Source organism: Sciurus carolinensis, chromosome 5, assembly GCF_902686445.1.
Source record: "Sciurus carolinensis chromosome 5, mSciCar1.2, whole genome shotgun sequence".
Lineage (NCBI taxonomy): Eukaryota > Metazoa > Chordata > Mammalia > Rodentia > Sciuridae > Sciurus > Sciurus carolinensis.
Genome location: NC_062217.1, coordinates 45,716,573 through 45,733,632, shown reverse-complemented (window position 1 = coordinate 45,733,632; position 17,060 = coordinate 45,716,573). Strand labels below are relative to the sequence as shown.

The 17,060-nt window shown below is 36.7% G+C and overlaps 1 protein-coding gene across 1 annotated transcript in view; it reads left to right on the top strand.

Annotated features, from left to right (window-relative positions):
* The first annotated feature begins 1,104 nt into the window (after positions 1-1,104).
* Positions 1,105-17,060, top strand: part of Dnajc15 (DnaJ heat shock protein family (Hsp40) member C15) — a 53,153-nt gene continuing 37,197 nt past the window's right edge. The window contains exon 1 of the mRNA XM_047552943.1: positions 1,105-1,247. Coding sequence (XP_047408899.1) covers positions 1,149-1,247 — 99 coding nt within the window. The 5' untranslated portion in view covers positions 1,105-1,148. The remainder of the gene's footprint in view (positions 1,248-17,060) is intronic.

Genomic DNA, 17,060 nt, shown 5'->3' with positions numbered 1-17,060 from the left:
CCAGGCTGGCATTGAACTTATGATCCTCCTGCCTCAGCCCAAGTAGCCCTTTTCTTTTTTTAGCCTTACAATTTCTCTGAGTCAGAATGTCGGACAAATGTTCTTCCCCTCCTACACTTAAGAAGAGATTTGAGGAGGTCAGTGAGCACTTCCAGGAACGCAAAACTGAAAGAAGAGGAAGTACAAGCTAGAACTCAGCTTTCTTCCTTTCTCCCTCTCCAGGTCTCTGTATTGCTGAACGATGCACGTGCTCAGGGCATTATCGCGGTGTCAATGTTACCTTCCCTACTAGATTGTGAAATCCTCCACGCCCTAATCTCTCAGGAATTCTAATATGAACTACACAGAGAAATGAATGACACTTAAAATCTTTAATTAAAAAATAGGGGACAAAACAAAACAAAAACAAGACTTCTCTTTGCTGATTTTACAATGGGCATAAAGGGCAAAAAAGTTGCCAAGTTGGTATAGCAGCTGGAAAACCCTATACAAGCGTCAAGTGTTGGCTAATTTTTGATCCAAAAAGCTTGACTTTAAAATTAATAATACAGTGGGTTTTTCTGCATCCAAGTTAGCACAAAAGCGGTGGGGAGTGAGATTTATGTACTCGCTTACCAGTTTCTCCTCTGTAATTTCACCATAAATGCAGCCATTCATTTATGGGGGTGGAGTAAGCAAACGGCCTCCTCCTGGGTGGGAGAACTGTGGCATTAAAGAGAAGTGTGACCAGTTGTGGGTAGGAAGAAGGGCAGGGCCCACCCTCAGGCAGCTGGCCTTCCTGTCTCCTGGCCCAGGTATCCCACCAGACCCACCTCAGACCACAAGGTTGAAGCCCAGGCCCTGGGGTGGCCTGGGATCCCCACCAAGCAATGTCCCAGAAGCCCCAGCGTTGGCTTTGGTCCTGAGGATCTGAAACAAAAAAGCCCACACGTTCCAGAACCATTGGCTTAGGGTTGACCCCTGTCTTTGATAGGGGCAAGTTGCCCCAAAAGGAAGTGAGAACTTGATTTACCATTCCTTTCATTCCATTCACCAACCTGGCCAATGAGGCAGCCACTAAAATCGCGAAATTAACCAGTCCCGACAAGTTTGTCCCTGCGGCCGCCTCGTAGAAGGCGGGGCAGCGCGGGTCCTCGGGCCACATTGCGATGGCTGCGGGTGGTGGCGTCGCTTCTACCGAGAGGCTGCGTTACGCCGAGTACTCGCCTTCCGGGAAACGGCCGGACGCCGACCTCGACTACGGACTGGTGAGCCCGACCTCGCCCGCGCCGCTCTGTACCCCCTGCGCCCTCGTCCTCCCCGCGTTCTTTCACTTTCCCTCTCTGGCAGCGCATCTGCTGGGCGGAGAGCCTGCTCCGCGTAGCTTCGACGACTGGGCGTGGAAGACAGCCCGGTGAGGGTCGCTGTCTCCTCAAGGAGCTTCCAGTCTCGTGGCACACACTGACCTGCAGCCGGCGACTGCAGAGCCAGGATGCTGAGTGCTGAGTGCTGAGTGCTGGATTATCTTGTCGCCTAGGAGACGCGAGTCGGGTCTTGCGGGGATATGATAGGGTCATAGGACTCTCCTTGGGGAACGCGGTGGTTAAAAACCACCGTCTGAAGAATGAGCAAAAACAGCCACTCCGGGAAAAGAAGAGGGAAGAGTGCTTTAAGTTAGCGGCTCCAAAGTCTGGGGCAGACAAACTGGGTTTAGTCAGAAATGGCAAGTAGTTTATTCAGGTTTCAGGTTAGAGTTGGGAAAGGGGAGTGTCCCATAGAAGCAATACAAACCACATATGTATTTTTAAGTTTTTTTGAGACATTTATTTTTTGCTCTTTTTAAACTCATGCATAAAAAATGTAAAATATTAAACATATTTATGGAGTACCGTATGATGTTTCGATACGTGTGTACATTGTGTAATGTTTAAATCAGGGTAAGCAAATCTGTCTCCTCAAACATTTATGATTTATTTACGGAAAAAACATTCAAAATTCTTTCTTTCATTCTATCGTGCAGTAGCACATCAGAACTTCTATCTAGATCTAACCTGTTACTTAGTATCCATTGACCTCTGCCCATCCCTCTCTATTCTCCTCTCTCCCCAGCTTCCGGTAACCAGCATTCTTCTTTCAACCTCTCTGAGATCATGCTATTTATATTTTCCACATATGATTGAGATCTTATAACTCTCTTGTGCTTGCCTTATTTCATTTAACATAATGATCTCCTTTTCCATCCGTATTGTGGCCAATGACAGGATTTTATTTTTTTATAGCTGAATAGTATTCCATTGTGTTTATGTACCATATATTCTTTATCCATTCATCAACTGATGGACACTCAGGTTATTTCCATTTCTTGCCTATTTTACATAATACTGCAGTGAACATGGGAGTGCAGATGTCTCATTGGCTTTTTTATTTATTTTGGTACTGGGGATTGAACCCAGGGTTACTTAACCACTGATCCACATCCCCAGCCCTTTTTATTTTTTATTTTGAGACTGGGTCTCACTGAGTTTCTGAGGCTGGCAGGATTGCTGGATTATAGGTAGTTTTATTTTCAATTGTTGAAGAACTTCCATACTGTTTTCCACAATTGCTATACTAATTCACATTTCTCCCAATAGCATGCAAGGATACCCTTTCTTGAAAACCTTGCCAGCACTCATTTACCTTTGTCTTTTTTGATTATAGCCATTATTACTGGAGTTTGGTGATATCTTTGTGATTTTGATTCACATTTCCCTGATGACAATGATGTTGACCATTTTTTAATATACCTGTTGATCACTGAGATTTTGTTTTTTGAGAAATGTCTATTTAGATTATCAATAATATTTTAAATCTGGTTATTGACTTTTTGGTATTGAGTTTTTTGAGTTCTTTATGTATCCTGTATAACTCTCTTGTCAGATATATAATTTACAAATATTTTATCTTTTCCATTGTCCCTTCACTAAGATGATTGTTTCCTCTGTTTTGAAGAAGCTTTTTAGTTTGATATAGTCCCATTTGTCAGTATTTGCTTTTGCTTTCTGTGCTTGCAGGGTCTTGTGCCCCAAATTCTGGTGGATTCCAATGCCCTGAAGCATTTCCCTGTGTTTTATTCTAGCATTTTTGTTGTTCCAGGTCCCACATTTAAGTCTTTAAGCTAGCAGGTCCTGGTGGCACCCATCTGTAATCCCAGCAACTTGGGCAGCCAATTTAGCCAGGCCCTAAGCAACTTAGTGAGACCCTATCTTAAAATAAAAAATAAAAAGAACTGGGGATGTGACTCAGTAGTAAAGCATCCCTGGGTTCTATCTCCAGTACAAAAAAAAAAAAAAAAAGAAGCTATTTGAAGTTAATTTTTTTAACTTGTAAGAGGTAGTTTAGTTTCATTCTTCTGCAGTGTATGTGTAACCATATTTAAAAAGTAAAAGAAACAGGTGGATTTAATTTTAACACTGTATTCTATTTAATCTGATACTTTTATAATATGTAATCATTATAAAACAGATATTTTATATTCTTATTTTACACTTATACAGCACATCTTATTTTGAATTAACCACATTTTTAATACTCAGTAATCCCATGTGCTAGTGGTTTTCTTATTGATCAGTGGAGTTCTCAGAGATAAAGGGGCAGGTACTAGAACATAGGAAGCATTTTATATACTATTCTATGTCCTTAGATCACAGTACCATTTTAATACCTAGAACAGCAGATGAATGACAAGTTGGGCTATTAGAGAGCCGTCTCTCAGACAGGTATGGTGTTGCACACCTGTAATCCCAGGAACTTTGTAGATTAAGGATCACAAGTTTAAGGCCAGCCTCAGCAACTTAGTGAAGCCCTAAGCAATTTAGCAAGGCCCTGTCTCAAAAATAAAAATAAAAAGATATGCTTGATATAGCTCAATGGTAAATTGCCCCTAAATTCAATCCCCAGTACAAAAAAGAAAAAAAAAAAAGTTCTCACAGACCATGTGTAAGAACAGATTAAATGGATAAAGTCTGTAAATGTGATTGTTTTATCCTTTTCCACCCCATCTTCCCTGCTACTCCAACACACAGTGATATATCTTGCCTTTAAATGCACTACTTGTTTACTAAACAAATAGTAAACTATGGTCACATTGTCTTGTGATATCTTTTATGTTCACTTGTCATTTTCCAGCATTTTTCTTAGTTTTCTAAGAGCAGAGATCCAATGTTGACTATCTATTAAGTACTCAATTTGTAAGGACTCAATTATCATTACTTGATACATTACTGATATATTCCTGGATCAGTTAGGTGGACTTACGTAATAAGATTGCAGAAAACAAGTAAATCAAGTTTACTTTCATTCAACACACCATTTCTTGAGTACTGCTAGGTGTCAGGTACCATCCTAGGGCCTTAATACATAAGTAAACAAAAAATAAAAGTTTAAAGCAGTAAACTCTTTGATTTCCTGTTCTGTGATTCATTCCTTCCACAATCCTGTGAAGAAGTTCCTCACTTAATAAACAAGAAAACAATTCTTCAGAAAGTTATAAATAAGTCACCCAAGATTATTCCCCTAATGAGTGGCAGACTTATGATTCCAAGTCCTACATTTTTCCCACTATAACTTACTGACTTCTTAGAGGTAAGACTTTCTGGATAAGGTATTCAGTCTTTGATGTAACTGCATAAGATTAGGTAGAAGGAATTTCTTTATAGAGAGTTGTGAAAAATTCTGTCAGTCTGATTTGCTAGTTTGTTGAAAGCTCTAATATTTTTATATTTTTTAGGTATTTTTACCTGGAAGGGGAGAGAACATACAGAATCAGATATTAGTTAGGAGGACTTTTTAGTAGTCTAGGCATTCGAAGGCTAAAATTTTGGGCCAGTGATACTCAACCTCTCCATCACAGTGTCCCTTTTATAGCAAATATTTTGTAAACTGTCCTATAATATCCTGAAATGAGATTTTTAAAAAATTAATATAGTATTCTAATGGAAGCATAAAAGTGAGGGGTGAGGATGTAGCTTGGCGGTAGAGTGCTTCTCTAGCAAGTGTGAGGCCCCAGGTTCAATTTCCAGTGTTGTTAAAAAAAGAAAGAAACATACATAAAGGTGAAATAAGTATTTTATTAGAAAATAATATATGACTTTAACTATGTAAATACTCAGCATGGCTATGTTAGGAGACACAATGAAGTTAAGTTTGTTGCTTATATACTGCAACAATACAAAGAATAATGTGTATGCCACAATTATAAATGCAGACTATTAGATATATTGGTATTTCAAATATCATAGGGCTGTTTTCATCAAGTTGAATTTTCCCCCCAAAGGGTATTGAACAAAATTGATTTCTTTCCCTCAAATCATATGGCATTTGTACTTAGGGAATAGTTAGTCTATAAAAACAGTGCAAAAATGATATAATTTATATATATCAAAGTTCTGGACTAAGATGATCATATACAGGCTTTTACCTACTTACGTCCAGAGGAATCTTTTAAAATCTTCAGCAATGCAGAAAGTTCTTTGTGATGTTATGTCCTCCTTCACATTTTAGGACTTCTGGAATCAGTAGTACCCTTTCCACAAAGTACTTTTCCTCCTATCCAGATTATCCTGCAACCAAGAAAGGCCTCTTGGATTTTCAGATGCTCCTGTTCTGCTTCTGGTAGGAATCACTAATCTAGTCAGTGACCAATGAGTTAGAAGATAAAATTGTTGATATCAAGTTTGGGGGAACTTGGAAGTGCTGAAAGCAATGGGAAGCTGCCAGAGTTGCGTTAGGAAAGGGAGAAAAGGCCTTGAAAATAATAGAAATTAATGTTTGTCAAGGAGCTAAAGAAAAATCTTTCATACTTTTGTGTGTGTCATCCTAAGTGCAGCTTCTTTACGTTGTTTTATTTGATCAAGTTTCTGAACTTGCTTTTAGACAAACTGTATGTATGTTTTGGAGATATATGTGAGTTTTAAAAGGGAAATAACTGAATATGGGTTCTAGTGGACAAGGACTGAGCCAATTTAAGTGTGCATCTTTAGGTTGAAGCTAGATAAAATGAGAGTAAGAGTCTAAATGCTTATTGACTGAACCTTTAAAGGCATAGAAGGCCATATTAATTAATAAGCATGGGTAATGGCTTGTAAATATCACTAACATCAGAGGTCACCTCACAAAAGGTTTAAGAGTCTCTAGGACTTCTGCACAGTAAATGGAGCCACCTCTGCAAGTTTTTCACACTCCATAAGAAGCTTCATACCATTTTTAAAATTCAAATTTATTTATTTATTATTTTAAATTTATTTACAATGAGAGGATTGAACCCAGAAGTGCTGTACCACTGAGGTACGTACCCAGTCCTTTTTAATTTTTTTTTTTTTATTTTGAGGCAGAATCTTGTTAAATTACTGAAACTGACCTCAAACTTGTGATCCTCCTGCCTCAGCCTCCAAGTCTCTGGGATTATAGGATTGTGTAATGGTGCCTTTCAGAATTTATTTGAATGTCCATAAAATATGTCTCTATTGCTGTACTTTTTGAAATAGTTTTTTTTCCTTGGGTAAGTTAACCTTAAGAGACCAAGAATTAATATTCATTGGTCCATTTAGGAGATTTAAAAGATTAAAAACGTAAGCAAAATGACTGTGTAGTACCTTGGATAAAACCACGTTTTACAGTGGTTTAATAGTCTGAGGTCATGGTCAAACTTGGCTCCAGCAGAGCTGATTCTTATAGAAAAGTAGGAAATAAGCTTTAGTTAAGAAGATAATATTAACAAATTTTAAAGCAGTTTGAACAAAACTCAATTTGTATGAGGTGGTAGCTATTTAGTTTCTAGTTTTTAGTTTCCTAAAAAGTGCAATTCCTGGTGTTATCAGGATAGACATAAGAAAATTAGCCACAACTAGACACAGTGGCTTTTGCCTGTAACCTCAGCCAATTGGGAGACGGAGGCAGGAGGATTACAAGTTCTGAACTAGCCTTGGCAACTTATTGAGAACCTGCCTCAAAATAAAAATAAAAAGCACTGAGGTGGTAGCTCAGTGTCCCTGTGAACCCAATCCTCACTACTGAAAAAAAGAAACCAAAAAATGAGCCATGTGTTTCATTATAAGCAAACATGATACTTGAAAGCTAAAAACTTGTCAGACATATTAATTATCAAACATTAATTCATTACCAAAAAATAAAAAGAAAACATTTCAAAGCTTCGCTTGGCAATCACATGGATTACATATTATACATCCATATTTTAGTTTTGATTCTTTCCTCTCCATAATACCTTATACCATAATCGGAGGCTAGAATGTAAGCTTAATGGACAGGGACTTTATTTGCTTTCTAGTATTTATTTCCAGCTTTTATATTGGTGCCCAGTATGTGATAAGTATTGGAAACAAATTGTTGAATGAATGAATATTATTTTGGAATGGGAAGAAATGAGAAAAAAATGTTCTCAATGAATGGAGGTAAGAATTTCTGGTTGCCTCATGAGTCTCACAAACAAAAGTACAAAATTCAGCTCATCTAGAATGTAGCTCAGTATGTCTCTTCCAGATATGCTTATTCTCTTTCTTCCTCTGTCTGGAATAATGCCATCATCAATTCCACTTTCTCCTTTACTCCCAACATTCTTTCAGCTAGATTGGACTCTTGGTCTTTATCATCTCTCTTCTGACCTGTAGTATTAGCCTTTAAAACCAGGTCTTTTTGCTTTAGGTCTATTTCCCTTTCCAAACATCATACGCCATCAGTTAGTTTTCCATAATACAGACTTAATAATGTTGTCATTCCTGTTCATCAGGTTACCAAGGCCCAAGCTTTTCTTGGGATGGTATACAGTTTTCTTCATGTATTGACCTCCAAATGGTTTCCCTAGCTGCATTTTCCATCCCCATAGACTGCATAGTAACTATATTGAAGCTACCTTGGGCTTCCACTGTTTCCCTCATGAAATTTCACACTTCTATCATTTTACTTTAGCTTTCTCTTCTGACTAAAATTCTTTGCCAGACAAACTTCTTCCTTTTTTAAGATTCAGTTTATGTGATTGAGGCCTTCCCTGATCCCATTTTCTCTTCCCTAGTAGAAGAAAGTTGTTTCATATTATGTATTTCCTCAGAAAGTCATACATCCTTTTATTATCATTATTTACATCCATATTTGTGGAAGGCACTTAGAATTTGAAGTCCTCAGGGCAAAAACTTTTTCTGTGGTGGGCTTTATAATTGGCACACGGATTTCACTTAGTTGTTTTTGAAACAGTTACTAACTTCGATGTGTGACTTAATGCAGATGTTTGATTCTGCTATCATATTGATATTTTTCCTCAAGGGTTCTCTTACATTTTAACCTTTAAGGGAGAACAGAAATAAGAGTTTGTAGGCACAAACTTACTGCTCTGTCTCCAGAGTTTAGCAAAAGGCCTGGCATATGGTAAATAAATCTTTGTATGTTTATATGGTACATGTTAAATAAGTATTTGTTGAATGAGTGAATAGTGTCTGTCATTCCTCTTATCATGACTACCACTCCCCTTTTAAGGAAGGAGAATAGTTTTTTCTTTTTTAATTTCCCTGTGATATGACTATTGTCTGTTTTGAACTGAAATGTTACAGTCTCAAGATAGATACTTTAGCATTTTATAACACTTTCAGGCAGTTTGTATTTATGAAGAAGGTTATTTACTGCTTATGCTGTTTTGAGAGAATAAAATGCCTTTGGGGAATTTGTAAACAATTTTCATGCCTTTTTTTCTTTTTTTCCAATAGTAACAACTATGATGGAATGGGCTGTTTTCCCAGTTTCAGAAATTTTTTGATTCATAGGAGTGGAACATTTATTTACTTTTTCTTTTTTCTTTTTTTTTTTCTGGTGTATATTTAAAACTACTAGGTGGTGGTAAGAGATATTTGACCTGACCCACTTGTTGATTCACTGGCATTATTCAAAATAATACTCTCTTTTTTGAAATATTTGTATTTTAACTGAAATTATATAATCTCTACAGGCAGGGATCAAGTTTTGAGGATCTTCATTCTCTCAGCTCCCAAAATGATGTCAGGCACATTGTTGCTGCTCCCTAAATCTTTGTTGAATATTTGTATTAACAAATGAAACTACTTTGGAGAAAAATAGAAGTTAGGAAAATGTTTAATAGAATAATGAATGGTCAGCCTTAAGGAATAAAAAACACAGTAATATAAATTAGAACCCAGGGGTGCTTAATCACTGAACCACATCCCCAGCCCTTTTTATTTTTTATATAGTGACAGGATCTCATTAAGTTGCTTAGGACCTCACTGAGTTGCTGAGGCTTCCTTGAACTTGATGTCCTCCTGCTTCAGCCTTTTGAGTCATTGTCTTTTTAACACTTCATGACGAAGAGAGACCTAAAATCTAAGCATCTAATAAATATGTGTGACTTACGGTCATAGTACTCTGACTTCTGATTTGCTTTTCATTTTATTGCTTATTGATGCTTTCAATAACACAATCTCCAGCTTAGAAACAGTTTCTGTGTTTAAAGTTTAATTTAATTTGGATTAATAAATTTTGGGGGAAAAAGTCAAATTCGTGGAAGCTATAAGCTAGGTGTTTATCTAGAGGAAATAAGTATGCAAGGATTGCTACCCCTAAGGACTGAGGACAGCAAACCTAAAGGGGTTAGTTAGTAAGCATTTTAGACTCTAGCCTATATAGCCTCTTTTATGACTACTGTGCCATACACAATACATAAACGTGGCTATGTTCCAGTAAACCTTTATTTACAAGAACAGGTGCTTTAGAATGCACATTTAGATCAAATTTGAATACCCAAGTAAAGACAGACTTTAGTAAGTGTTGTTATTTTGTTGTTGTTGTTCATTCTTTTACAGAGTTCCATTTTATTTGTTACAGTACTGGGGCTAAGTGCTGTAGTGGATACAAAGATGAATCAAACATGGATTTAGTCCTCAAGGGACGTGTCCAGTCCTCTTGACTGAGAACTCTGCAGTAGCAAGAATCATGTCTGATTCACTTTGATAAGTTCCCCTAGGGCTAAGCACAACACAGAGCAGGTTGTAGATACTTAGTAAATGTCTTTTCAAAGACAAGTGAATGAAGGAGTAAGCCATAGGTGTCACAGAAAGATATATGGATAAAATGCTTGAGTTCAGAGGAGTGATCCATTGTTTCTAGTTTGAGAAATTAAAGATTTTTGAGGGAAAGTTAGTGAATGAACTGAACCTTGAGAAAGGGGAAGAATATGAGCAAATTGGATAACCCATTTCAGCCTTTCCTTCCATTCTATAAAACTTGCTATCTCCTGTTTAGAAACAATTGGAATATCATGTAGTTCAGAATTACTCATATTCATTCTCATTTTTAAATTCCAACAGACCTCTTCCAAACAGTATGGTTATTACCTTATTTTCTCAATATAAGGATTTTTTTTTTTTCCTTTAGTATTGGGAATTGAATGCAGGACCTTGTGCTTGCTATGCAAGTGCTCTACTACTAAGCTACATCCCTAGCCTTTTTAAAATTTCATGTTGTGAGTTAGGGTCTTGCATAACTGCCCAGACTGACCTTGAACTTGCAATCCTCCTTCCTCAGCCTCTCAAGTAGCTGGGATTATAGGTGTGCACCACCTTGCTTTGCTATGGTAAGGATTTTTGACTGACATTTTATAGAACATTGTTTTAGGATCATAAAATGTTTTATTTTTCTCCTCTGGTTTGTTTGCCCTTAAACAGTTCTACCCAATTTGAAAAATTTCACATTTCTGTCCTGCTCCCATGCTATTTGTGGTCTTTTCTATTTTCATTCGTTGAAGATACAATTTGTTGAATTAATTACGTACAAGCAAATAGTGAAGGAGTAAGGAGGGGCTGTAGTTGTAATTCAGTGGTAGAGAGCTTACTTAGCATGTGTGAGGCATTGGGTTTGATCCTCAGTACCACATAAAAATAAGTAAACTAAATAAAGGTATTATGTCCATCTACAACTAAAAAATTTTTTAAAAATAGTTAAGGATTAAGTAAACTGACTTTTAGTGAATGTCTGCTGTGTACCAGTTATGTGATAGTTTCTCATAATCTGTGAAGTTAGATGCTACTTTTCACCATTTTACACATGAGAAACTTGAGGCTCAAAGAGATTAATTGTCTCAAGGTCATACTGCTAATAACTGGTAGGACTAAGATATGAAACCAGTTTTGACTCCAAAAGTCCTTGACCTTTTACTATACCACATTGCCACTTCATCTTTTAGATATCAGAAATCTGTGAAATCCAATTTCAAGAAAATGATGTACTGTCTTAATTTTTGTAGTAATTTTCAGTGTCTTCAGATGCTTCAAGATGTGCTTAAAAATTCTTCATCTTTAAAGTAGACTTAATTTTATATCATTTTAACGCAAAAAGGAAGGAATGAATAATGTGTAATAAAAATTTAAGCTGCATTACCAAACTAAGACATTTCTGCTTAAAAGGAAAATAGGCTACTGAAGAGAGTAAAAGTAGCTTTCAAAGAAAGGGATGAATTTCCAAGCATGAAGAAATAAGAAAACCTACAAAATGTTGCAGGTCAGATATATAACAGACAAAAGCCAAGAAGGAGCATTTCAGAACTTCTTGTCAGAGACTTCAAAGTCGGTATAATAAAAGCTTGTAGAAGGCCTTGATAGGAAGGAGGCTAGCCAGAGACACAGCAGGATTCTTTTTTTATGACCAGGGTGCAAATTTAAGTGCAAGGATAAAACTGAAGATACCAAAGATCAGGGCACTTGTTTTTATTGAAGAAAGAAGCATTCATTTCTAAAATGTATTTTAAAGTAGACAGGTCAGAACATTTTCTGATTTAAGAAGTTAAAAGTTGTTAAATCTTCCCTACCAGGTGGGATCTTTCTAAGATTTTTCTTCTTTCATAACTTATATCTCCTGCCCCTGATTTAAAAATAACAATTACGTAATACTATCATATAGTAATTGTAATAACTGCCATTTATTGAGTGTTCACGTGTCATGTTGTGATGTATATATATGCCCTAATTCATAAAAATTTATGCCAACCCAAGAGATTAGTTGTAATTATTATCCTCATTTTAGATTACCCTTATGAGGACCAGTGAGGAAACAGGACAAATAACTTGACTAAGGTTGTGGAGCTGACAATAGAGAGCTGAAACTCAAACTATATTTCTTTGATTCCAAAGCCTGTGACCCTACAACTTTGTTTTATTGAAAATAGGTAGGTACTAGGAATATATTAGTACTGTTAATGTTTTGGTTAACATCATTCTGGCTTCTTTTTTCTTTTTTTGCCATGCTGGGGATTGAACCCAGGGCATCATGCGTGCTGGGAAACCATTTACCCTTGAGCTATACCCCGCATCCTCTTTTGTTGCTTTTTTATATGTATAAATGCTATACATTCTTTTTTTAATGACCTACTTTTATTCTCTACTTCATATATAATCTCTAACCATTGTTCAATATAATATTTAAATTATTTAGTTGATGTATATTTTTGATTGCCTTAATTTGTTTTAATTATTCCCCTATTATTGAGTATTCATATGTTTCCAGTTTTTATATTATAAATAACACAGTGATGAACATTCTTATATACGTTTTATGCATCTTTCTGATTATTTTCTTAAAATTTTTGAATTGTAGTTACACATTGTGACAATTACCAATATCAGTTCAAGAGATTGTTCATTGAACCACTCTCCTGAAAACTTATAAGACTGAATTGCTGGTTAAAATGTAAGCTTCTCATTATTTGTAGTTTCTGTATTGGAGATATGACAGATTGCCTCATGGTACATCCAGAAGAAAGGTTGAAGAAGGAACTAGTAATTCCACTTGTATACTTATCAAACTGTTTGATTTTTTTAATCAAATATAAGAATATTAAAAATACACCTCGGGTGAGGGAGGGAGAGAGAAGATAAAACATTGTGAATGATATAGAGAATTATCACCTATAATCCCAGTGACTTGGGAGGCTAAGGTGGGGGGATCACAAGTTCAAAGCCAGCCTCAGCAATGACAAGGCACTAAGCAATTCAGTGAGACGCTGTCTCTAAATAAAATACAAAATAGGGCTGGGAATCTAGCTCAGTGGTTGAGTGCCCCTGAGTTCAATCCCCAGTACCAAAAAAAAAAAAAAAGGAAATAGAGAATTATAAAGGACTAAGGACAACAATGACCTGTGCTAGTGTCTAGTTTAACTTTAGGTAATTAGATGATACTGTGTTCTCGAGGTAATATAAAAAATGACCTAGTAATAAGCACAGGACTTTATAAGGTTTTTGTAAATGGGCATTAAAGTAGAATAGGGAGCCAGGCACAGTGGCATACACTTGTAATCCCAGTGGCTGGGGACACTGAGGCAGGAGGACTGAAAGTTCAAGGCCAGCCTTGGCAAGTTAGACCCTGTCTCAAAATTTAAAAATTAAAAAGAACTGGGGTTGTAACTCAGTGTTTGAATACCCCTGGATTTGATCCCCAGTACCACATTTTCTGGAGGCTGAGAGTGTAGCTCAGTGGTAGAGCATTTGCCTAGCACATGTGAAGCCCTCAGTTCAATCCCTAGTGCAGCCAAAAAAACAACAACAAAAAACTTTCTCAATCTAAAATACAGGAGAAATCTGCACAGTCAGGGATCTCTACAGAAGCAGAACCAAGTAATATGTATGTATGTATCTATTTCAAGGAATTGATTTATATGATTGTGTGACAACAAGTTTAAAATCTATTTGGTGGACCCCCACAGCCTGAAAACTTTCAGGTAGAAGCTGAATCTTTGTGTGTGTGTGTACACGCATACATGCATGCACATGATGCTGGGGACCATTAGAACTCAAAATCAAATGTGCAACTTGGTTTGATAAACCTTTGATATGCCCAGGAACTTCAGGTCTCTCCAAGGTATCCAGAACTAGTTTGATCATTAGGGCAAGCTTTTCTAGCCACTCACATTTGTTCACATTGTAGCTTAACGTGGCCTAAGAAAGCTTCTTCCATTGTTAAAATAAAGAGACAAGACTCACATCATTATTTTGAATAAACCCAAAGAATACTTAGATTATTCTTAAAAAAATCATTATGTACAGTGAGGATTTGAGTTAGGGGGATATTTGTTAATTATATTGCTTAGTGGAATAATATTCTTTTGAGGTAAGCCCAAGAGTTGTTTCTTGTCTTTGGATTCTGTTATATTGTTTTGCCTTTTATTTATTTATTTATTTATTTTTAATTTATTTTATTGTAAACAAATGGGATACATGTTGTTTCTGTTTGTACATGGAGTAACAGCATACCATTTGCATATTCACACATTTACATAGAGTAATGATGTTTGATTCATTCTGTTATTTGTTTCCTTCCCCCCACCCCTCTTTTCCCTCTATACAGTCCCTCCTTCCTCCATTCTTGTCCCCCTCCCACCCCCATTACGTGTCATCATCCGCTTATCAGTGAGATCATTCGTCTTTTGGATTTTTGAGATTGGCTTATCTCTCTTAACATGATATTCTCCAATTTCATCCATTTGCCTGCAAATGCCATAATTTTATTATTCTTTATAGCTGAGTAATATTCCATTGTATATATATACCACAGTTTCTTTGTCCATTCATCAATTGAAGGGCATCTAGGTTGGTTCCATAGTCTGGCTATTGTGAATTGAGCAGCTGTGAACATTGATGTGGCTGTATCTCTGTAGTATGCTGATTTTTAAATTGTGTGATTGAACCCAGGGACAGTCTAGCCATATCTCTAGTTCTTTTTACTTTCAATTTTGAGACAGGGACTAACTAAATTGCTGAGGCTGCCTTAAATTTGTTATATTCCTGCCTCAGCCTCCTTAGTAGCTGGGATTACAGGTCTATGTCACCATGCACAGCTATTTATTATTTTTTAATTTTTGTGGTGTTGTGTGTCAATCAGGACTTGCACATACTAGGCAAGTGCTCTACCACTGAGCTGCAACACCAGTCCTCTTCCCCTCCTTGTTTTTATCTGCATGTATAATGCATATCTTTCCCAAATTCTGCTGACTTACTAGTAGTTTTTTTTGTTTCCTTCCCCCCCGCCCCCTTCTACTTGCTGCTGTTTAAATTCAAGAGCTTTCTTTGTGGAAATTGAACCAAATAATAAGACAACATAGAACACTGAGTTCAGCAGAAAGTGATTTGCTTGTGATTAACCCTTGAGAATTGAGTCACTGCAAAATAACAAAGACAGAATATTTTTGAGATATCCTGCTCATTCTTCTTTTCCATTATTGAATGAAACATCCCCCATCACAGGTGTTATGAATTCCCATACTGCTTTGTTTAGGCTTTATCATATTTATCATGACCTGTTTTTAGAAAAATACATCCAAAATAGAGCTTCTTCCTCCCAAGCACTTTGTCTTTCCTGGCAGCAAAAGGCAATTTCCTTCTGCCAATTGTTCAAGACAATAACCTTGGCATCCTATATTATTCTTTCATACACCACATGTAGTCTCAGAAAATTCTGTTGGTTTTATCTTCACAATACACATCTCTGGAATCTCACCACTTTCATTTCCATCACTATCATTCTGGTCCAAGTTACCAGCATCTTTTTCTTGGATTATTTTTGTAGACATCTAACTCATCTCTGTGTCTCTGCTTTTGACCCTGAGCCATCTTTTCTCAACATGACAACTAGAGTGATTCTTAGAATTCAAGTAAGATCATCTTAGGTTTCTGCTCGAAACAATGATATCTCCTCTCACTCAGAGAAAAGCTGAAGTCCTTATGTTGATCCATAAGACCTCAGATGAACTGCTCCCTTGCGACTTCTCTGGCCTCATTTGCTGTTCCTCTTTCCCTCTAACTTTTGCTCTGTTCACACTGGCAAGCACTTGAGGCATCACCCTTCTCCTCTTCAAATTTGTTCCCTTTACCTATGGTGACCTTTCTTCAGATGTTGGCATGGCTTCTTCACTTTCTTGTTTATTTTTTAAAAGTCTCTTTTGCTAGATGCAGAGGTGTGTGCCTGTAATCCCAGCTGCTCGGGAGGCTGAGACAGGAGGATTTCAAGTTCGACAACAACTGTGGCAATTTAGTGAGACCCTGTCTTAAAACAAAAAATAAAAAGTGCCAATGATAGAGTGCTCCTGGATTCAATCCCCAGTACCAGAGGCGGGGGAAAAAGTCACTTTTCATTTTAGCTTTCTCTACTCATTCTACCTAAATTTGTTACTTTCACCTTAAAAACACACACCTACTTCTTTACCTGCATTATTTTAACCTATGGCACATATTACTATGTAAATATTATTTTCCTTTTTTCTATTGTTTGTTGTCTGTCTCTCATGATAAAATGTAGCTTTGCAAGGCAGGGATTTTGTCTGATAGTTCCCTAGAACTTAGAATCATGATTGGTACATCATAAACACTTGCTGAGTAGTTCTTTAATGAACTAATAAATAATCAGTCAATTAGTCAGAGATGGGAGGTGATCTTCAAATGGTTACTTGATTACAAACTGAGAGTCTCTTTAATGTTATTCCTTCTTGTTTTCCTAAGTGACCTGTAGATTGTTTTCATTTCACTGTTGTAAGAAAATTGACATAAGGCCCTTATCTTTATTTTCTTTGTCTTCCATGAAACATTTAGATATATTCATCCAGTCCAGGATATTTTGACTAATATTGTTCATTGTATTTTCCCATTTCAAAATATAATTTAAGTCACCCATAAGATTGTTTTATCTTATGGACATAGATAATACAAACCAAAAGGACATCTGGTTGGTCAGGAGGCTTCTTAAGATCCTTTTCATCTCATTATACAAACCTTTTGAAAACACATGATGTGCAAGGATTTTGGAAATCCATAGAGATAATATAGTTCCTACCTCCAGAAACTCACTTGCTAGAAGAGATTCAAAACAGACAGGCAAGCTGCTACGTATCTGTTCTAGTAAAGAGATCTTCTGAGTATATGGAAGCACTGAAGGGTTTTGCTCGGGTGATGAGGTGAGCAGGGAAAACTTCACTGAAAAGACTTTGAAGTTGTTTTTGAAGAATAAGAATTTCCAGCAGTGGACCAGGGAAGAACAGAAGGAGTGAG